We start from the raw sequence: 24511 nt of genomic DNA, 5'->3' as shown, positions 1-24511 counted from the left end.
ATCCGTGAAGCGGCAACAACCTTGTCGATCCCGACAACACGACCGGTTGCGAGGACAACGTCCTCGACACTAACCTCACGTTCCGGAGGTACACAAAAGAACCCGTGCTTACGGGTCAGGCTCTGAAAGGCCGTAAATCGAGATAGTGCAGCTGCCATGCTGGAACAGCTGCACTTACAACCCCTCCCCAACTCGGGGAGGGTGAATATATAATACAATCTTCCCTACCCGAACTCCGGGAATGGGAAGCAATCAGACCTCTCCGATTTCCCTAACTTCGGAAAAGGGAGGCAACAAAACAAACTGAAGGAAAGATAAACGAAAGGAAAAAAAGGAAATAGAGGTTTAAGATGAAGGAGCAAACACCGATCGGGCGACGCCCAAAAACGGCGAACCCTTACCAGCGATCACCCTGTGCTCTCCGGCTCTCTCTCCCGTCTCAACGTATATGGGAATCACCAGGAAGACTCCACGAACAGGTACAAGGACACAGAGGGGGGAAAACGGGAGGGGGGAGGGGGGGGGGATGGAGCAACAACACAGAGCACTCACAGGCCTCCACAAGCAGACGCCATGACAGTACAACCAGCATACAAACGACCAGCAGGGGGCGCTAGAGAGAGAGAGAGAAAGAGAAAGAGAAAGAGAAAGAGAAAGAGAGAGAGAGAGAGAGAGAGAGAGAGAGAGAAAGAAAGAAAAAAGAGAGAAGAGGACGCTTCATATGTTTGCATTTGAGTTGGCTGCATTTGAACACTGGACCTTCCAACGTATAACAGACCCAGTCCTGTAGCTAAAGGAAATCTTACACTCCTTAAAGAAGAAATCAACCATGTTAAATGGGATATAATTCGACTTGGTGAATGAAGCAAGTCATTCCTCACACTTAAATAGCACATAATTAATAGACATACTCACATTCCAATAGGACGTAATTAGTAGACGTACTCACAGTTTAAAAGTACGTAATTGGTAGACGTACTCATGTTCCAATTGTACGTAATTAGTAGACGTGCTCACAGTTTAATAGTACGTAATTAGTAGACAAACTCACATTCCAATAGTACGTAATTAGTAGACGTACTCACGTTCCAATAGGACGTAATTAGTAGACGTACTCACAGTTTAAAAGTACGTAATTGGTAGACGTACTCATGTTCCAATTGTACGTAATTAGTAGACGTGCTCACAGTTTAATAGTACGTAATTAGTAGACAAACTCACATTCCAATAGTACGTAATTAGTAGACGTACTCACGTTCCAATAGTACGTAATTAGTGGACGTACTCACGTTCCAATAGTACGTAATTAGTAGACGTACTCATGTTCCAATTGTAATTAATAGACCTATTATAATCACATTTCAATAGTAGTTAATTAATAGACAAACTTACGTTCTGTGCAGACAGACAGACAGACAGACAGACAGACAGACAGACAAACAAACAAACGGACCCGGAGGCAATACCCTCTCTGATGAGGGTAAATATGGTTGCATGCCCTACACAAGGAGCAAATAGGAAGGAAGTTGCAGTGGATAGAGATTCCTCATAAAACCTGGAAATAGTTTGTTACAAAAGTATTTACATTGAATACAAGGTCGAGGCTCAAGAAAGAGCGAGATGACAATGGTAAAAGTGAAACGTAGTGAGAGTGGGGCGACGGTTGAACACCACAATAAGGGGATGAATGAACGGGACAAAAAGGAGGGGAGGAAACAGAAAACTACAATTAAGAGAGTTGGGTTTGGAAGGGTTAACGGGGGTAGAAAAGATGACAGGTCGGAATGGGGGATGACATGATGGTGCACTGCTTGCTTGAGGCCCAGGTGGGAAGGTGCGAGTGCAACAAGCTCAGGTGAGAATCCTTACATTTGTAGCAGCGAAATCACTTTAAATGAGGATGAAAAGAAGTAAAAATAATCAGCACAAAGATATTGGTCGTACATCTCCACCAGAAAGTCCTGCGGATAGTTCATGGGAAGGTTTGAGGTTTCTATGTCCTGTGTCGGGCCTGTGTTCCTGGTTCGAGATCGCTGTAGCTACAATGTTTAATGTCGCGGGAGATGCAGACCTGCCCGACTACCCGCAGGGTATCATGCCGCGGGTGTAGACTCATGTTGTGCCTCAGGTCCAGTACCCTGCAGAATTCAGCTCCTGTGATCTTTACCTACTCGCAATACACGCCAGTCTGGATTTGGTGCAAACTGAGAAGAGGGAGATAATATCCAAACTGCCGCTCCATCCTGATCCTCTACATTCAGAAACCTTTTGCGTTGTCTCGTCAGGAGACATTTCAGTTCCTCATTTTGCCATCGTATTGTCTACTATACACAAAGAATTAAGTTAAGCACCCCCCCCCCCGTTTTTTTACAACCTCGCACATTACAAGTTTGTTGTCGTCAAAACAGTGTAATATACCCATGATATTGCTATATTTTCTGGAGAAGTGATATTATGGTCACATAAAAACATAACAATCATGCCGTTTTCAATATTTTATTCTGAATAATTTAAGGTGAAATTTTTTGGGAATTTTAGGCATATTTTCACCTCAATTTAAGTATGGAGCTATAGGTCCATCACGGACAGTGTGGATGACGTTTATGTTTTCTAACGTACAGTCATTGTTCTGAGAAGACCTCTAGCGATCTTTGCGTCAATAACGTGTGTAGGACCCACGTGATCGGATCACTGACTCAACCCTACGTCTCATAGACCCTGTAAGCCGTCGTATGCGTTGCTGTGGCAGGTTGAACCCCCTCGAGCACGTTTGGGACATGTTGGGACGACAAATTGCGAAGATGGTCCCTCCAATAGCCAATCTGGATGAATTGGAACGTGCATTACATCGGGAATGGAACAACCTGCCACAGCAACGCATACGACGGCTTACAGGGTCTATGAGACGTAGGGTTGAGTCAGTGATCCGATCACGTGGGTCCTACACACGTTATTGACGCAAAGATCGCTAGAGGTCTTCTCAGAACAATGACTGTACGTTAGAAAACATAAACGTCATCCACACTGTCCGTGATGGACCTATAGCTCCATACTTAAATTGAGGTGAAAATATGCCTAAAATTCCCAAAAAATTTCACCTTAAATTATTCAGAATAAAATATTGAAAACGGCATGATTGTTATGTTTTTATGTGACCATAATATCACTTCTCCAGAAAATATAGCAATATCATGGGTATATTACACTGTTTTGACGACAACAAACTTGTAATGTGCGAGGTTGTAAAAAAACGGGGGGGGTGCTTAACTTAATTCTTTGTGTATATATAAGAGAGACATTGGTCTGTCTGTCTGTCTGTCTGTGTGTCGCCATTTTTCTCAGAGATGGCTGAACGGATCTTCTTCAAACTTTAATGGGCCTAAACAGCATCACACTTAACTCAGAAACGTGATGAACGGCACCTTCGCCATCATATATTCAACAAAAAGGTGAAATGATGATTTGACATTTGTGATGGATTCTGATTTGGATGTAATTGCTTTTCCATTATATTTGCCCTCATTTCAAAGATGTTAATGTTTCTTTTTCGCTTGAGCAACGCCGGGTACTCTAGCTATAAATACTTAGAAACTCTACTTGGGGTACAAATACAAATACAACTTTGTCTGGGGGGTAACATAGGCTATGGAGCCGCGGCCTCATGCGGGAGTGTGGGGGACCGGGAGAGGAGCGTAAAATCTCGATGTAAATGTGTACCGTGTATCGCCACCTGGTGATGGTGGCAGAGGGTATTACAAGTTCCTTTTTTACCTGAGCAACACTGACGTTAAAGCACTCTTTGCACGGGTAAAAATTTTCCTCTTTCCCTTCCCTGCTCCCCCAAAACGGAGGAGCCTGTCAAAGCTCCCACCCCCCCCCAAAAAAGATGGATATGTGGTATATCTTTTCCCTCCCACTCCCTTCCACTCACCCCACTCCCTTCCACTCACCCCACTCCCTTCCACTCACCCCACTCCCTTCCTCAGCCCTCCCTCTCCAGCCTCCCCCTCCTCACCCGGCAATGCCAGGTACTCCTGCTAGTATTAAATAAGGCAAATGTGTGTGTGTGTGTACATCTGAAAATCATAGCAAAAAACATGGCTGGCCTGATATCCACCAAATTTTGCAAACATGTTGGTCGTACGCAGAGTGAGGTCATGGGCACAAATATACCCCCTCCTCCCTTTTGGGGGAGCGGGGGGGGGTGTAGATGACTAACTAACGGCTTTTGCCTGTACAAGTGCCACAGTACAAGTGGTTTACTGACCCCTGCTGCAGACAGGGGCGATTATTATCTGCCACGTCAAAATATATTTACCCCACTTCCCAACCCCCCCCCCCCCCCACTACTCCCTCTTCCTAGTCTGCAGCAGGGCTCAGTAAACCACTCACACTTCCCTCCAGAAGGGAGCAGGTGTTTCTAGTGAAATAAACTCACTTTAATGGAAGCGGTTCCACACTTTCTCTCCCTCCATGTTTGTGTGGTCGTGTATCTGGTCGTGTTGTAGTTTGGTCTACAGTGTATATAAACACTCTGCAGCAAAACAATGACATTACAGATTCCTGCAATGAAAATTTTCATTAATTAATTCCCTGCTCGCAGAAGTATGCTCCGCCGTGTAATTAATGTGTGCACAGATATATGATTTACCTGAGTTTGTAGACTTAATTGAATCATAAATCTGGGAATTTTTATGACTCAGGCACGTCCCACTTGTAAAGGTCTCATAGCCACCTTCGCAATGTTAAAGTAACCTCAGCGTAATTTGGTGATCGAGGTCATTAATACAGTGCATTCAGAAAGTATTCAGACCCCTTCACTTTTTTCACATTTTGTTATGTTGCAGCCTTATGCTGAAATCGTTTAAATTCATTTTTTCCCTCATCAATCTACACACAATACCCCATAATGACAAAGAGAAAACAGGATTTTAGAAAGTTTTGCAAATTTATTAAAAAGAAAAAACTGAAATATCACATTGACATAAGTATTCAGACCCTTTGCTATGACACTTGAAATTGAGCTCATGTGCCTCCCATTTCTCTTGATCATCTTTGAGACGTTTCTACACCTTGATTGGAGTCCACATGTTGTAAATTCAATTGATTGGACATGATTTGGAAAGGCACACACCTGTCTATATAAGGTATCACAGCTGACAATGCATATCAGAGAAAAAAACCAAACAATGAGTTCGAAGGAACTGACTGCAGATCTCAGAGACAGGATTGTGTCGACACAGATCTGAGGAAGCCTACAAAAAATTTCTGCTGCATTGAAGTTTTCCAAGAGCACAGTGGCCTCCATAATTCTTAAATGGAAGAAGTTTGGAACAACCAGGACTCTTCCCAGAGCTGGCCGCCCGGCCAAACTGAGCAATCGGGGGAGAAGGGCCTTGGTCCCCTTCATTTCAGCCTAAAGGTTAGTGACTGAGCGTGGAAGAGAAATGTTGATGTGTGAATGGTGTGTGTGTGTGTGTGTGTGTGTGTGTGTGTGTGTGTGTGTGTGTGTGTGTGTGTGTGTGTGTTGCAAGACTGGGTGTGGTTTTGCATGAATGTGTTTTTGTTTGAGTGCTGCATGTTGTAAGGGTAGATGGTCGGTTTTTGTTTTTTTTTGGTGTGTGACTGATTGGGTGTGAGGCTGTGGCTTCTGGGAGTGGAGGTGGTTTTGTTGTTGTAGTCTGTATTCTCACTGGCTGGGGGTTGGGTATGTACGCATCCGGGTGTAGCTGCTGCATGTGGAGGCGTATGTGCCCCTGCTGGCCCACCTTAGCTGACCGTATCGAGGTTGAAGGGCTGAAACAGGATGATGCTGAAGACCCTGTCAGTGAGGCACACTTGTGACCAGGTGTGTTTTCAAATTATATATATACACACACACACACACATATATATATATATATAGATACACACAGCCACGTGAAAAAGTAAGTACACCCCATGTAAAGTTTTGACTTTTTCAACATATTTCAACATACAGCTATTTCATTTTCATTTCAAAAATATTGATAGATAAAGGTGATATAATATAACAAATATCATGCAACATTTACATTTTGTAGTCCATTGTATAATTTAAATAAACATAAATGCAAATTTCGCATGTGGAAAAGTAAGTACACCATTGGCTCCAATCGGTGGTATTGTCCCCTTTGGCAGAAACAACCTCAAGTAGGCGTTTCTTATAGCTGTCTACCAGTCTCTGACATCGACTGGGAGAAATTTTTGCCCACTCCTCCATGCAGAATTCTTTCAGCTTTGCGATATTTGAGGGGTTTCTTGCATGCACAGCTCGTTTCAAATCCCCCCACAACAACTCGATGGGATTTAGATCCGGGCTTTGACTTGGCCATTCCAGAACCCTCCATTTCTTTCTTTTCAGCCATCCCTTGGTGGATTTACTGGTATGTTTAGGGTCATTGTCATGTTGCAAGGTCCACCTTCGGTTGAGCTTCAACTTTCCGACAGATGGCCTCACATTATCCTCAAGCACCCTCTGGTACAATGAAGAATTCATAGTGTATTCTATGATGGTGAGCTGCCCAGGCCCTGATGCAGCAAAGCTGCCCCAAACCATAATATTTCCACCACCATGCTTTACAGTTGGTATCAGGTTCTTGTGGTCAAATGCTGTCTTTGGCTTTCACCAAACATGTCTTCTGGTACTGTGGCCAAATAGCTCTGCCTTTCACTCATCTGTCCAGAGCACATTGTTCCAGAAGTGCTGGTCTTTGCCTAGGTGTTAATTGGCAAACTTTAGTCTTGCCCTCATGTTCTTTCTGGACAGCATAGGTTTCCTCCTGGCACACCTCCCATGTACATCAAATTTGTGCAGCCTCTTTCTAATGGTAGACTCGTGCACTTTGACATCAACAGTGGCAAGAGCTACCTGTAGGTCCCGTGATGACATTCTGGGGTTCTTAGAGACTTCTTTCAGCATCTTGCGGTCTGCTCTCGGGCTGAACTTGCTGGGGCGGCCTGGCCTGAACAAGTTGGCAGTTGTTTGGAATCTTCTCCACTTGGAGATGATCTTCCAGTCAGTCGAATGATTGATTTCAAATTGTTTGGAGATCTTTTAAAATCCCTTCCCAGACTCGTGGGCATCTATAACCTTCTTTCTGAAGGCCTCAGAGAGCTCTTTTGATCTAGGCATGGTGACGCCACACACTTCAACAACAAAGAGCAAACCAAACTAAATGTCTGAGGTTTAAATAGGACAGGTTCCTCCAAGATCCTCTCTAACGATGTTCTCATCATTTGCACCTGAGCTGGTGCACCTGATTTTAATTTTAGGTATTTGAAGTAGTGATAAATGTAGGGGTGTGCTTACTTTTTCCACATGCGAAATTTGCATTTATGTTTATTTAAATTATACAATGGACTACAAAATGTAAATGTTTCATGATATTTGTTATATTATATCACCTTTATCTATCAATATTGTTGAAATGAAGATCAAATTATTTGTTTTATTTGTTTGTTATTTGTTTGTTATTTGTTTTATGTGTCTGTTTGTCTTTCCGTGTGATTAATGTTCGCTCTTTCACGAGCCTCGATCTTGTATACAAAAAAAAAAAAAAAAAAAAAAAAAAAAATAGCTGTATGTTGAAATATGTTGAAAAAGTCAAAACTTTACATGGGGTGTACTTACTTTTTCATGTGACAGGATATATATATGTATATGTATATATATATATATATATATATATATATATATATATTGTTGCGGGGGAGGGGGGGGGGGGGCGGGAGCCGAGGTACGAGGGGCCGGGTTCAAATCCCCCTTGACAACAATTTTGTTGCGTGATTCCCCTCGGTTAATACCGGAGAATCACGAACACCTTCAAGGTGCACGCGTGTGCCAAAGAACCGCGTGATCGAACCCTCACTTTCCCACACCTTATGGGTGCCGAGCAGATTTGCACGGTGTGGAAAGCGGCGTTACCCCACGAGTTTTATAAACCTGAGTCTAGCCAAATTCGGTTCCGGATGATGCTAGGCCAATTGGTGAAAAGATGTACCGAACAGGTTGGAAAGTAACAACAAAATGTACAGCCTTTTATTTAGAAGGCACAGAGACGAAGATACAGCTTACCAATTCTTACTTACTAATAACCCCGACTTGGCGCCTTCACACTCTGACACACTCACTCAGGGGAAAAGACACTGGTTAAGGGCGTACCGATGTACGTGCTGGAATTGCCTCGCTGGTGACCACGTGGTCTGGTGTGCGTGGCTCGCAGTTCGATGAGGTCAGTTCCGAAGGACGAACCACCGCCTCGAAGTCGGCAGGGATGAACTTAGCACAGGTAGATGAACTCCAGCGCAGGTGAGTCGTGTAGAAATGCCAATGCTTGCAGGTCAGATGGATGGCGCAAAAGATCGGCAAAGAGGCGCTGGGTGTCGGGCGTCGACGCAACAAGCAAGAGAGTACAGAGCAGGAGGTCGTCAACGTGGCGAGGTGAAATGCAAGACAAAGAGCACTATCGTCGGCGAGGCAGAGTCCAAACGGGGTGTCGTCCTGTGCGCAGCGAAATCCCAGGCAAAGAGAGTGATAATGCGCTCCGCGTGGGCTTTTACCAGACCCGCCCATGCCCTTCAAAATGTTCCAGAGCCTCCCATTGGCTGAGGCTTGTCGCACCCTGGCTAGGTGTTCCCGCCTCCTCACTGGTCACGTGGGCCTGTGCTTCTGGCCAAGCCTTCCTCAACACATGAGAAATGGCTTCTCCCAGCCACGAAGGCTTGACATCCTGCCTAACTCAACGCATATTTGGGCTTTATTACTACACAATGGGAAAGGGCTAATCTTTACATTCAATAAGACATAACTGACTAATGCAGGCTGCATGTTGTCGTGCAATTGACTATAGGGGGTTTGCCTTTATGGCACAACCGCAACAATATACAGACTTGGCATTTAATATGGAATATTATTTTGGGGGGTGAACTTACTTTTCAAGATGACTTAGAACCAAAAGTTCATTGGAATTATGTTGAAATTATTCTAGATTTTGTTATTGTGACCTTTAAAAGAAAAAAAACCACATTTGACATTTCGAAGCAAATAAATTGATCCTTGAAAGTGATGTAAACTGATATCGAACTCAATTCACGGACAGTACTGTATTAAACTGCTGTACGTTTTCCAGAAGTAGCTCTTTATTTTGCACATTAGCCAAAAAAATTTTCAACAAAAACAAAAGCTAAATTATGACTGGGATTACGGACAGTAAAATTACAGTTCAGTACTTCGTGTAACCCCCACGAGCATTCAGGAGAGCACGTACACGTCGAGGCATACTGTTCACGAGATTTGCCAAGGTTTGGACAGGAATCGCTTGCCATGCAGTGACAATAGCCTGCTGCAATTCACGCACAGAGGTCGGCTGCTGGTCCAAGTTGTCGATTTGACGCGTTAATTCTGCCCACAAGTTCTCTATCGGATTCATATCCGGGGACATGGCAGGCCACTCCATATGCTCTACACCATGGTCAGCAAGAAAGTGTTGGATCATGCGAGCACGATGAGGCCGTGCATTGTCATCTTGGAAGACAAAGTTTCCTCGAAAGGCTGCACGAGCAAATGGAAGCAATGTTTCTTCCAGAATGACCCAGGTTTCCATTCAGAACAACCAGGTCAGTTTTTGCCCCTGCATGAAAAGCAGCCCAAACGGTCACCCGACCACCTCCAGCTTGGACTCTTGGCACCATACAATCTTCGTTGTGGGCTTCATGCACTTGTCTGCACACTCGGACGCGGCCATCTTGACGATAGACCAGAAATCTAGACTTGTCACTGAAGGTCACGTGATTCCAGTGTCCTGGCTGCCATTGACGGTGCTCTCTGGCCCACTGCAATCGGTGCAGGCTGTGTTGTCTGGTCAGGCGTGGCTTTCTCAGGGGATGCCAGGCACGATAGCCTGCTTGAACCAGTCGTTGGTTGACGAGCCTTCTGGATACAGGCACATTTGTCAGTTGCTGCCACTCAGCCCTAAGCCGATTAGCTGACTTGGTACGGCCATTGCAGACTAACCGGTGCAGCTGGCGATCATCTCTCCTTGTGGTTCTGTGTGGACGTCCTGGCCTCGGTATTGGAGTAGGGACACCCCTCTGAGAATTTCGTTTCAGGATCTTTGACACCTGACCTTGAGTGATGCAATACTGCCGAGCAATAGCACGCTGTTTCATGCCAGTATTTCGTAAAGCCACCACTCCATGACAAACAGCATTGTCAAGTTGACGGACCATCTCCAGAGGAAGCCGCAATAACTTTTGTAGACGTGCAGCAGTTGTTTTCCACTAATACAGAACGCAACAACCCTTACATATCCGATTGTGAAGCCAATCGTCAAATGTACCTGTCCATACATTTTGTCACGCCACCTGTGATATAAGCCTGTTATTGACTTCTTGCTGCGAAAGACAATCAGTGACATGGTTCTTTCAACAAAGACATCACCGAAGGGTAATAGAAACTCACCAGATTGATATACTGAGTTCAGAAAGTAAACCCAAGTCAAGAAAAAAAAAAATTCCATATTAAATGCTAAGTCTGTATATATGGATATTATTTTGATAATACTGTGTTGTGGATGTTAATGTTTGGTGAGATTAAGGCAACTTTGGTGGATGAAGAGAAAATATAGAAAGTCCTAATATTATAAGATAGATACGACAGTAATCCTTTTCACACTTTGATAACATCTGTCTTTTGTAATATATATTGTTGCGGATCTCAACGTCGGCCCCTTTTCCCCTTAAGAAGGGGGGATTAATCCCCTTGTCCACGACTGACCGAAGTGAGTCCTGGGGGTCCCAACGCTCCTTCCGGCCGGCAGCAGCCAGGGTATTTGGTCTACGAAAAGTCCCAAGGACCTGAGTGCCACTCCTGACCGTGAAGCAGGGGAGGGACTCCCGCTCGAACCCCGGTTTTAGATGGTCTAGTTGCCGAGCGGTTTTTAGCAACCCGAAGTTCGAGTCATTAGCATTCACTAACCCGATTCCGAAACGTTGGCCAAAATCGCGCCACAGGTATTCAATGTGGAAAAGACAAGGACGAACGGATGTGAAGGAAAGAAGGCAAGGTAGGAAGAACAGGATTTATTAATTATTTACACACAACTAAAGGAAGAAAAGCAATCAAAGTAATATACAGGGAAATGGAAGGATCAGAAGGACACAGTGCAATTTCTAGCTTATCCATGCAGTCTTACTTATACCCAGGACAATACAGACAGAACAAACTCACTCACACGAATAGGGAATTGCAGAGTGGATTGGCTGGAGGGAGAGGAAAGCAGGACCACAAGGCTGGAAGGTTTGGCAGGGCGCACAGTAAGCAGGTCCTCTCCGGGCTGGAAGCGAGCAGGGCGGCGGCGGCACACGTATCTCGTTCGTGCCACGCGGCAGGGCTGGTTCTTGCCTCGACACGCCTCGGGCTCTCTCGGTCCTCTGGTATCTCTCAAGCGGGGGTGTGACACGCCCTCAGCCGTTTTGGGTACCGCCCCCCCCCCGTGCTCTGATTTGTCGCCTTATATGGCAATCCATGGTCTGGTATCCTTATTTGGGCATGGGGCTGAACAGCCCACCCCTCGTGGCGAGCCACGGGCTTGTATCCTTATTTGGGCATGGGGCTGAATAGCCCCGCCCCTCGTGGCGCGCCCTGGGCTTGTATCCTTATTTGGGCATGGGGCTGAACAGCCCCGCCCCTCGTGGCGCGCCCTGGGCTTGTATCCTTATTTGGCGGCCCCGCCATTCCTGTCCAAACAAAGCACGGAGCACATATTCACCATAGCTGCGAACGCCGCTTCCAAACCCAGGCCAGTTGAGAGGGCGCGCACCCCACGCTTGTCATGCTGCTTCACCCAGAGAGGGAGAGTTTGGCTGGGAAATGTAATTATTGAAGAGGAGCTATCCTTATTTGATTCGGTGCAATGGAGTGTCAATTACTGGGCAACAGAGCCTTAAACTACATAGAATAAGAAATAACTAGTTAGAGGTTCTAAGATTGGCTAGGTGTATGCGATGAATTAACTAAGGGGCCGACCTTTGACCTTTACAATTATGGAGGTATTTACACAGATCATGACATTTACAAAGGGTGGTATTTACAAAAATTACAGGATTCTCAAATCCGTTACACTGCACCCTCCTTCCTTCAGGCACAGCCCGGGCCTTTAAAAAATTTTCATTAGTGTGGCACGTAGGTGTAATTCCCTTTTCAATTAACCTGACCCTGAATGCGACAATTTAAAAACACAAATAAGTATGTCCCTCTGCTGCATTGCACCCTACCTAACAGATTCACGCCCACAGGATAACCGAATTGCGGAATTATTTTCAAACTAAACATGAACGGTGGGGAGCATTATTTACAAGTGACGTTAATTGGACTATTTACAAAACGCAACCCAGGACCTGTGATTTTTCTTTTAGGGAAACGAAAAGAAATTCCTGTGGGAGGGGAGGAGACAGCATGCACTGCATCGACACACCAGCACCAATAAAGAGCACCAAAACACCAAAGCACCATAAAGCACCAATCAGTGCACAGTCATCACAGTTCAATTAAAAACAACACTGGTGGTCTTGTTCTTCGGCTCCCTCTGCTGGCCGTTGTTCTTCCTGATGTCTTTCAATTCTTCGTGATCTTCTTGGGCCATCATGGCCGGTTCCAGCAGAGGGGCCATGCCCCAACCCGTGGGGTCCATAAGTGGTGCTGGGCCACAGACTGTGGTCCATAAGTGGTGCGTGGATGCAGGCAGCTGTGGTTGTGAGAGTTTCGGGCTCACAGACACGGTCCCCCCGCACGCTCCCCCTCAATGCCCAGAGAGCACGATCCTCGGGTCGGGGAAGGAAGACAGAGAAGACAGGTGAGCGAGGGGTAAGGTCACAAGGGTACACATCAATGAAGGCAATGCAAGGTGAGGTGTGCCTGGAGACTGAGCGGAGAAAAGCTCGTCCCTATCGTACGTCACCCCACCCGTCACCTGTTCTACCCTCGCCCCTTACCCCCGTATTTACAAAATCTACACATTGCACTACAATTTACAAATCCGTCGCTACCGTCACGTCTTCCCCATATCTCCCCTGTACCAAATTCGTCACAATCCCATTGATCCAAAATTTGCCATCCCCAATTCATCATCAATCCTCATAAGGAGGGAGAGATGGAACATCAACACAATGTCACACCCATGTCATGATGTGTCTCACAACCCAAAACATTTGCACAAAAATAATAAAAACATGGCATGGTGTGAAGTTCTGTCACCTCAGGTGAGTGGATGTAGATGGTGCGAGGAGATTTCAATCCTAACTACTTCCTAAATGACTTTAATACACTTTACACTACCCGGGGTCTTTCCCTGCCAATCCATTGGCCATCTTACTCTATGCGGTTTTAAGAACCAAATTCCCATTGACCAAAATGTGGTGCTTCATCAATTTGGGGTCTCACTCCCCCGATTCAACTCCCTGTGCCTTTGCACAATTTCAGGACTGGGTCGTGTGGCTCTCCCAGCAGGTCTACCCACCTGCACACCTCCACCACTGCAGTTGCCTCCGAGCTTACCTGCTCCTTACCCTAACCTATCTAACTGGGGAAGGCCCTCTGGCGCTCTCCCCACTCGGTGCCCTCTCTGGCACTGGGCTACCCGGGTCCGTCCTTTGGATCCTCGGGCCCCATCCACAACAACTCTACCAGCTCCCAGAGCCCACCTGCGGCCTCACCTGGCCGACATCCTCACAGTGGCGGAGTGCCCATTTAACTACACACACTAACAGGCCACACGCCCAGCCATTTCCACGTCACTAATGCACCCATCCAAACACCATTCTTCCACATGCACCACAGATGCCAATATCCAACCACAATTTACCTACTCCCTCTACCTAACTCTTAAACTACCCTCCCCGGGTATTCGTGATGGGGGTCCATCCTCCTTTCCCCCATCCACACCTTCGCACCATCCACTCCACTCCACAGTTTCCACCATACTCACTCCACACCATCCATTCCATACTCCATATATTCCATACTCCATGTATTCCACACAACCATTCTCCATACACCTGGATTTGCACACCTGTGCCATCACACCTGGTGCTTCCTGCACTCTCCTTCCCCCAGGACCATTTGCTCAACACAACACTCAATCACTATTACTCACTCATACACTGCTCCATACACTTCCACGCTCAATACAACTCACAATCACCTCACACTTTTCACAATACACTTCCGAATACACTTTCAATTCTCAAATACATGGCATCATCTGATCTACCTGGTGCCCTGCTAAAACTCGCGCTTCCCCGTCGCCCCTTACATTATTGCGCTCCCTCGTCATTATCATCCATTCTAACCTCTCTATGTCCCCGACTACCTGTCCAATGTTGCTACTTAAATCTACAGTTACCTATGGTCATCTCTAGGTCCCTATACATTTTATCCTAACCCTCCCTCGGCGAGCTTACACTGCCATAACCCCCATAAAACTGTAGCTCATGTGCCCCATTTTTTGAGGGATGGTGGATTTGCCATCCCACCACATCGGGCATCTTCTACTATCAATTTGGCCCATCCAATTTCCTGCAAATCAAAATTTGCCAATCGCTGCCAACCATTCTACCAATCATCAATCTGCCAATCAAATTTTTGCCAATCACAAATTCCCTATCCTCAATTTCGGGTCCTAAACACGATTATCATCACAGTCCACTATATCTGAGCCTCGGTGCATCGTTACCTCATTAAAACTCGGCTTCGCAAAGCCGAGCAATGAATTCGGGTGGTTTGGTCGCCTGCAGGTTGAATCCGTCCGGCATTCGGTTCAGGGGAAGCGGTTTGGTCGGGCTGAGATTCCACGCACCGTCTCGGCGCGGATCCTTGCGGCCTCCGGCCCGATGGCTCAATCTCGCCCGGTCGGAACCCCGCCCCCACGAGGGGGCACCGTTCCGCTTCCTCCCACCTGCTCCTGAACCGGACCGGTCGCCTTGCCCGAGAAGGCCTGGACTTGACCGTGCGGGGCGGGGCAAGGCCCGAATCGGCAACGACGCTTCGAAGAGAAGCGACGCAGCACCGACTCGCGCCGGGCCTCACATCCAACAAAGCGCACTGCGCCCTGAGTGCTCGCCTCGGCTATCCGTCGCCCTAAACGCTGCTCCGGTCCACGTCGATGCCTTACTCGCATGCTCACACGCACACGCGACCCTTTTCACACTCACCAAACCCGGCGTCTCCAGTGCATCCCACACACTCCGTCCATTCCACCACCGCACTCCCTGTTACACACCACACCTCTCGTGCACCCTCTTGCGCACACTCGTCGTTTGCACACTTCCCCTCCGTTACATCCTCCGTAACACTCACCATGGGCGTGCACTCTCGCATCCACCCACTCACGCGCTTCAATGGGCTCTCCCACACCCGCGCCACAACCAACTCAGGTGTGCTTTCTCGCACACTCTCGCCGTCCATTCCAAACGTGCATCCTCGCACCCGCTCCTCCACCAGCTCACTCTCCGGGTCACTCTCACCCTCGCACGTACACTCCGTATCGCTCTCACTCTCTGTGTCACACTCCGTACACTTTATAACACGCTCACTCTTTGACGCACACTTTTTCCTCACACGCGTGCCATTCACTTTAACACAACACACAGAGGACCTTCCACGAACGCCCGGGTGCTTTCGCGATCCCAAGCGCGCGACAATTCTCTTCGCGCCAAACACTCTGCCGAAAAACCTCTTAGCACCATATACAGCCCGTCTGACCTTCGGGGTTCTTCTTCCTCCCTGCACCAACACCTGCAAATCTTTATAAGGATTAAGCACGGCATCAAGGTGTGAGCACGGACTTTGCACATTATCCATTCCCTCCTCCAACTGTTGCTCTTCTACGTCTGTCGTCTCTACAATTTCAACTTCAACTTTTTCTTTTTCTTTGATGACCGCTGGCTTTATTAATATTCCCTCTACTTCAGCGGTCGTTGGCCACCCCAAACCCCGGGTCGCGATCTCTATACCCGTCCAGTTACCCGTGCTTTGCTCCGACTCGCTCAACCAGCGCTTCTCGAGTCGCGTTACCTCATCGTGCACCCCTGGGACCTGCTCGCCCAACCTGCGGTCTCTGTCCCTCTCCGCTTTCCTTACCTCATATGCGGCTTGCCCCCTCACCAACCCCTCATTAATTTCTTTGGCTTGGCCAATTATGCCCCTCAATTTGTCCCCTAATCTGCTTCCGACTCCCTCCAATTTGCTTCCGAGTCCCTCCAATTTGCTTTCTAAGTTATTGGTGTTGGCCCTTACTTCTTCCCTCATTGGCATTGCATCCATCTTTTCCACCTCCTTACTCAATCCCCCGAATTTGATTTTCCCATTATTTCCGATTTGCTCTCCATTGGCCCTCATTTCTGCCCTTGATTTGTCCCCCTCTATTCTATTACAACACCCTTCAATTATATTTCCCATCCGCTCACTCTAAGCCCTCATTTCTTCCTTTTGGGTGTCTATTTTACTTTCTAAACGCTCACCCATCCATAGCATGAGGGCCTCCATTTGCACCATGAAGAGGTTCAAATTCACCGGCGCCGCGGGCGCGGCTGCCACACCCACGGCTGCCACACCCACGCGCGAGCCGCCATTTTGTGCGCCCGAAACCTCGTGCGCGAGGGCGCCATCTTGTGCACCTGAAGCCTCCGCAACCACATCCTCATTGCTTTCCTCCTCCATTATTACTCTCACCTCCTCCCTGGGGTCCTGGGTTGATTCTAACCCCTCTTCTAACTCCCCTCCCGGCACCCAATCGCCTAGACTATCCATGGCACGATTTTTAAAAATTTGGATGTTATAAAATTAAAATTTTGGGCCACTCGTAATTTGAGTGCGCTAAGTGCACTTCAGGTCCGAATCCCACTCCTGGCACCAATTGTTGCGGATCTCAACATCGGCCCCTTTTCCCCTTAAGAAGGGGGGGATTAATCCCCTTGTCCGCGACTGACCGACGTGAGTCCTGGGGGTCCCAACGCTCCTTCCGGTCGGGAGCAGCCAGGGTATTTGGTCTACGAAAAGTCCCAAGGACCTGAGTGCCACTCCTGACTGCGAAGCAGGGGAGGGACTCCCGCTCGAACCCCGGTTTTAGATGGTCTAGTTGCCGAGTGGTTTTTAGCAACCCGAAGTTCGAGTCATTAGCATTCACTAACCCGATTCCGAAACGTTGGCCAAAATCGCGCCACAGGTATTCAATGTGGAAAAGACAAGGACGAACGGATGTGAAGGAAAGAAGGCAAGGTAGGAAGAACAGGCTTTATTAATTATTTACACACAACTAAAGGAAGAAAAGCAATCAAAGTAATATACAGGGAAATGGAAGGATCAGAAGGACACAGTGCAATTTCTAGCTTATCCATGCAGTCTTACTTATACCCAGGACAATACAGACAGAACGAACTCACTCACACGAATAGGGAATTGCAGATTGGATTGGCTGGAGGGAGAGGAAGGTAAGACCACAAGGCTGGAAGGTTTGGCAGGGCGCACAGTAAGTAGGTCCTCTCCGGGCTGGAAGCGAGCAGGGCGGCGGCGGCACACGTATCTCATTCATGCCCCGCGGCAGGGCTGGTTCTTGCCTCGACACACCTCGGGCTCTCTCGGTCCTCTGGTATCTCCTCTGGTTTCTCTCAAGCGGGGGTGTGACACGCCCTCAGCCATTTTGGGTACCGCCCCCCCCCCCGTGCTCTGATTTGTCGCCTTATATGGCAATCCATGGTCTTGTATCCTTATTTGGGCATGGGGCTGAACAGCCCCGCCCCTCGTGGCGCGCCCTGGGCTTGTATCCTTATTTGGCGACCCCGCCCTTTGTGTCAAAACAGAGCACGGAGCACATATTCACCATAGCAGCGAACGCCGCTTCCAAACCCAGGCCAGTTAAGAGGGCGCGCACCCCACGCTTGTCATGCTGCTTCACCCAGAGAGGGAGAGTTTGGCTGGGAAATGTAATTATTGAAGGGGAGCTATCCTTATTTGATTCGGTGCAATGGAGTGTCAATTACTGGGCAACAGAGCCTTAAACTACATAGAATAAGAAATAACTAGTTAGAGGTTCTAAGATTGGCTAGGTGTATGCGATGAATTAACTAAGGGGCCGACCTTTGACCTTTACAATTATGGAGGTATTTACACAGATCATGACATTTACAAAGGGTGGTATTTACAAAAATTACAGGATTCTCAAATCCGTTACAATATATATATATATATTTCGCTCTTCTACCACTTCTGCGATGACCCAAATTAATCTCAAATTGCAAGGTTGGCCGGGGAATGATTTTGGCCTAAGCCTTTCACGACCAGAGTGGTCAGGCCTGACGTTCAACTGAAGGTTGGAGGAGTTTGCAATTTGTTCATCATGCTGGTGATCGTTTGCTCTTCGAGAACAACATGGGATACTTAACGTCCACATGCTAATGTTAGCATAGTGGACACCCAGCTTAACATCCACCAAAGGGACAGTGCACCTTGCTTTAGACTTTAGAGCATCCCACCTGCAAAGCAACAACACTCTGGCAGTTTCTAATCAGGGCCAGGAATCGAATCCAGACAAAACAGCAACAGTTTAAAGTTAAATTTGTTTCTTCAAAACATTCTACACTGTTAGCTGTTGGACAATATATTTCGCTCTTCTTTGAGGCTAAATATTTGTAAAAATAAATAAATTGAAATTGCACAACTTTGTTGAGTTCATGGGTTTTGAAAGATGGAGTAAAATATATTTACAGTACCGAACCTTCCAAATAATAAAAATATAAATAACTGCAACAGCCCTCGGTAGAGCACATACCTCCACCAGGCTGAGTAGTTTACGTTTTGTTTCCCACTGATAGGCCGGATCTGGATTCAGACCTGAACCAAAATCTAATCGGCTTGTTCTTGTCATCTACCCAAACTGTCCACCAAATTTCGTCCGAATCCGTCAACTTTTTGAGATATCCTGCTATATATCGGTTTTGGTCCTATGTCCCAATGGTGAATAATTACTTTAAAAATTCTCGGATCCAGATCCGGATCTTCACCAAAATCTATTCATTTCGTCCTTGTCACACACCCAACCTGTCCACCAAATTTTGTCCAAATCCGTCCATAACTTTTTGAGATATCCTGCTATATATCGGATTTGGTCCTATCTCTCAATGATGAATAATTACTTTAAAAATTCTCAGATCCAGATCCGGATCTGCACCAAAATCTATTCATTTCGTCCTTGTCACACACCCAACCTGTCCACCAAATTTTGTCCAAATCCGTCCATAACTTTTTGAGATATCCTGCTATATATCGGTTTTGGTCCTATCTCTCAATGATGAATAATTACTTTAAAAATTCTCAGATCCAGATCCGGATCTTCACCAAAATCTATTCATTTCGTCCTTGACACGTACTCAACCTGTCCACCAAATTTCGTCCGAATCCGTCAACAACTTTTTGAGATATTGTGTTTTATCTCGTTTTTGGCCCCATCTCTCAATGGTGAAGAATCACTGAATTTTTTTTATTGGATCCGGATTCGAATCTTCACGAAATCAAAGCAATTTTTCCATGTCAAACACCCACCAAACCTGTCCACCAAATTTCGGCCGAATCCGTCCATAACTTTTTGAGACATCCTGCTCACGGACAGACAAGCAGAGAGACAAAGAGAGGTGAAAACAATCTCTGTCCACCTTCCGTCTCCGATGCAATTACTAAAACAATCTTTTCCTTCATGAAAAACATCCTATAAAACGATCCTGTCACATGTAGTGAAATTCAAAGTAAATTTGTCCCCCCATTAGCAAGGTGTCCTTACCTTAGCAAGGTGCGAGTTCACATTTCTGTCCTTTTGGAGAGCCCTCTTCAGGTCGGTGGGAGCTTTTCCATGAATACTTTCAAATCTCTCCATTCTTCCTTGTCCACCTTTTAAATCCACATCGTCCTCTATTATCCCTTTCATTCCGTCAGTTACCTTCCCTCCAGACAAACCGTTCTGTCCAAGCAATCGTGGTGTATTGCTTCTCTCAAAGTCATCGTTTCCCTCAATCCATCTCGATGTCCAATCAGACTCTGGCCTCCCATGTGGCTCTTCCTCCAATCCCTCCGGTTCTAACCTCTCGCGTGACTCATTCCGCTCCATGGGCCGATCCTTACATCCCTCGCTCGCCCAGGTACCATGGATCACTCTGTCGCCGTCAGATCCAACATTGCATCCCAAAGTGCCATTTTTAAACGCACCACACATCACTGTCGAAACCACGTTGTTTATCTTTATATTACCACCTTTTTTATTTTCCAACAATCCTTCAGAGTCATGTCCACTTGTTTTCCCTGCACGATGCCTTTTTACTTCGTTTGTTGCACATTTCCTCAATCCATCCTTCTTTTCTCGGATTACAAATTCCTCTAGCGTGGAAGCAATCTCCTTCACTTTATTCCACTTCACGGATCCTTCACTCCTCTGCTCTTTCATCTTCATTTGCTCATTCCTACCTGCAAATGTCTCATTTATACTCGTACTTCCTGGCACTTTCCTGATATTCGGTATGAACTCTGAATTTTTCACTCCCTTTTGTTCTCTGTTTGGAGCACGCTCAGAATACCCTTCTTGGTCTTCGTCAACTTCCGAACCACTCTGCACCGCCCTGTGGGTAAGGGAGACGGAACAAGACTCAACGGTACAGTAAATGGATAAAAAGCACCGAATACAGAGATAACCAGAACGGCACTCAGTAGAGAGCATACCTCCACCTGGTTGGCCCTATCTCCCAATGGTGAAGAATCACTTAAAAATTAAATAATTCTCATATCCAAATCAATGTTCAGATCTTCACCAAAATTGAATCAATTCTTCCTTGTCACACACACAACTGGTCCACCAAGTTTCGACCAAATCAGTCTATAACTTCTTGAGATATCCCGCAATGTATAGTTTTTGGCCCTATCTCCCAATGGTGAAGAATCATTTAAGAAATTAAATAATTCTCATATCCGAATCCATATTCAGATCTTCACCAAAATTGAATCGATTCTTCCTTGTCACACACACAACCTGTCCATCAAGTTTCGTCCAAATACATCCATAACTTTTTGAGATATCCCGAAATGTATAGTTTTTGGCCCTATCTCCCAATGGTGAAGAATCACTTAAAAATTAAATAATTCTCATATCCGAATCCATATTCAGATCTTCACCAAAATCGAATCGAATCGTCCCGCAAAAAATCCGCACGCGAGAAGCAAAAAGCGGGATGAGGGAATTGCTTCACTCCGCCTGTCGGCGGACGTCAGTGTATGATCGAGGAACTATTAAATTTAAATTGAGTTTTATATTTTGAACACCGTAGAACACTGCAGAACATGAATCACAAGACAAACCTGCAGTTTAAAAGTACTTTGGCTCTGAATTTGGCAAATTGTATGGAATTTCATCCCAATCACACAAATGCGTGCGGAGGACTGAGATAAAGTTTTTACTCTGTCCGTCTGGCAGTGAAATAAAATTGAAAATCATTCCAAACAGGAAATGCACTGTTTTTAGGGATGTCATAAAGGACACAAACAACAAGCATGAATAACTAATTTAATGTGTTAAATAAGGTGGTGTAAAGGACGATGCATCAACGGTGGTAAACTTCCGAATAAAGTTTTTTTTTGTTTGTTTGTTTTTCTACATCCTTTAAAACTTATTTTATTTCAATTTAATTATATACCTGAACAATGAAGAACAGAAATCTCCTTGTTGACACTTTTCAAAAACCACCACTTTAGCAGTACTTGGTCATTTTACACCATCTCGACCAATCAAATGTGCAGCCCGTGCTTTCACTATCAGGGAATATCGAGATATAGACAAAACCATGGCTTGTAGTAAATATAGATTGTGCTTGGAAGCGCAAATCAAGGGTTTCAAAGACCCTTTAAATGTAATTTTTCTCAACATTGTGTGGGGTAAAGTGTTCTATGAATTCTCTTTAATTTATTTATTTGTATGCATCCATGAATTCTCTTTAATTTATTTATTTGTATGCATCCATGAATTCTCTTTAATTTATTTATTTGTATGCATCAGGTGACAGCTGGTTTTCATCATTGCTGAGGGTGCATCTGTGCCGCAGATGGAGCACATGGAGTGTCCTGTGTAGGTTAGAGGAGGAATTTGGAATTTGTTCCATCAAGTCGTTTAGATCAGTTTAGATGGATGTTCTTCACAGCTTAATCCTCTGGATCGTTCTTCAGAACTTAAAAGTGAGCATACCTCTGGACTATCCTGCCCCGACGGTAGAGCTTCAGAACTTGTGAAAATCCATGTGACCATTACGCACTGCCCCTTTTGAGTGGTGGTCCATGGTTATGCCTTGTGGAGACCTCTACCCCTCCCTCCAAAAACAATCGTATGATACATACAGATGACTGACTCATTACTGTAACAGGTGACCTGTTTGTATTTCCAAATCAATACTATGGCCTTACTTTGATCTGGAGTTGGGTCCACAAGATGTCGTGGCAGTGACTGCAGAAACCAGCAATGGTGTCGGTCGAGGTTGACCTGTCCAGGTGCTATGCTGTAATTGGCTACCTGTGGAGTAATTCTGCTCATAGAGCCTCATCCGACATCTGGCCACCCTCACCGCCTCCTCCGAATCCTGAACAGTCCATTCAGCCAGCAATCTGCATGGAAGACTTCTTTTTTTTTTGTATAGAGCTAAAACATTAAACATGAAAACATGCATGGACACATAAAACGTACAATAAAGGGAGCGGGAGACAAGAGGGAAACATACAAGCACAACAACAGTAGAGAACAGGGACATCGGTAGATCTGTGGAAGGGAGAGGGCTGCGGAGAGGTTCATGGTATAAAAAGAAATGGACATAAAAACAAATAAAGAATAAACAAATTATGGCAAGCTCAGTTAATTTTCATTACATTTAACAGAGTTAAAAGGTGTGTTAAAAAATAATTTGTACAATAGTGATCATAAACGCTATCACATTGTTGAACATCATTTCCACAGTGATCTTGAGATTTATATAGTGTAAGACTGGAAGTACAATAAGAATAACGATGATGATGACTACAAGAACTTACGCTGCAAGTGCAGTTAGACCCTCGCATCCTCTGGATCGACCTTCATGTTGCATCTTCTTGTACCAAATCCCCTCTTTTATTTCTCGTTCCCTTCTCTTCTTTTTGTTGCATGAAACACGTTTTGGCTCCTCCCATCACTTGTAGCTCCTCCCATTAATGAGTTCCTCCACTAATATAGCTCCTCCCATCACTTGTAGCTCCTCCTATTTAACCGAGTTTCTCCACTAATGTAGCTCCTCCTATTAGTTGTAGCTCCTCCCATTATTGAGTTACTCCATCAATGTTGCTCCTCCCTGGTGCCATTTTTTGACGTCGCACACGTTTTTGACGTTTCTGACATTTTTTGACGTTTTTTTGACGTCGCGTTTGACGTCTAGTGATCTGAATGGTTCTAAATAAATAGAAGAATGTTGAAATAAAAATTAAATTTCTGGTCAATATTCTATGATAGGATTGTTTCAACCCTTCATGCAGCAGCAAAGAGTGAGGGGGAGGGAAGAATCCTTATGCGGGGTGACTTTGTGCTATACTGTACTAACCAGATCTTGCTTTGTATTCCAGGATGGATTCTGGGTGGTGGTTGGAACTTGGATGTACAGGAAGATTCGATGTTGGACATCTTGTGTGTACAGGGCGGTTCGATGTTGGACATCTTGTGTGTACAGGGCGGTTCGATGTTGGACATCTTGTGTGTACAGGGCGGTTCGATGTTGGACATCTTGTGTGTACAGGGCGGTTCGATGTTGGACATCTTGTGTGTACAGGGCGGTTCGATGTTGGACATGGCAGTACTTGCCATGAAATGTATACAAGTGAAGATCAACATGGGTGGTGTAATGGCTCGAGTATCCGCTCTGAGTCTGGGCGATCGGTGGTTCGAATCCCGACCGAGTCAAACCAAGACTTTAAAAACGGTACGTGCTTGACGCTCACCATTTTGAAAAGGATAGAGGTTATAGGTTGGCAACCATTGCACAGGCTTTGATTGGCCTAAATGGTCTCTTGCATCAAAGTTCTGAATAAGGGATGTCATATTATTATAGAGTATATGGGAGTATCACGCAGGCATGACCCAATGACCCATGTCTCAAACCAATCAACCACAACCACCAATTATAGCTGGGAAATTGGACCATTTGAATTGTAACCAGTTATAGGCCCCAAATGTATCCAACATTTCATTACAGATCCAGAAGGGATGCCAGCAGGCTGTTCTATGGTATTCCAATGTACAATCACGTGATTGTGAAACGTCATGCCCCTGTGAGCCGATGGGTTATAACTTACACGTAGTAAAACTGTGAAATTCCAAATTGCTGCCCTGACTTGCTGACTCGGATTGCAACCCGACCATGATTGTAGCTCAGTAACTGCTTCGGCAGCACCGAC

At 45.7% G+C, this 24511-nt stretch overlaps 1 protein-coding gene across 1 annotated transcript in view; it reads right to left on the bottom strand.

Moving 5' to 3' along the window:
• LOC144892807 (uncharacterized) overlaps positions 1-22912 on the bottom strand; it is a 33773-nt gene extending 10861 nt beyond the window's left edge. The window contains exons 1-2 of the mRNA XM_078781133.1: positions 22505-22912; positions 19848-20676 (exon numbers count right to left, since the gene is read on the bottom strand). Of these exons, the coding sequence (XP_078637259.1) occupies positions 19848-20676; positions 22505-22845 (1170 nt within the window). The 5' untranslated portion in view covers positions 22846-22912. The remainder of the gene's footprint in view (positions 1-19847; positions 20677-22504) is intronic.
• Positions 22913-24511: the final 1599 nt, after the last annotated feature.

The sequence above is a fragment of the Myxine glutinosa genome, chromosome 7, assembly GCF_964187855.1.
Source record: "Myxine glutinosa chromosome 7, kmMyxGlut1.1, whole genome shotgun sequence".
In the NCBI taxonomy this organism is placed as follows: domain Eukaryota; kingdom Metazoa; phylum Chordata; class Myxini; order Myxiniformes; family Myxinidae; genus Myxine; species Myxine glutinosa.
This window is presented reverse-complemented; position numbering and strand designations above follow the sequence as displayed.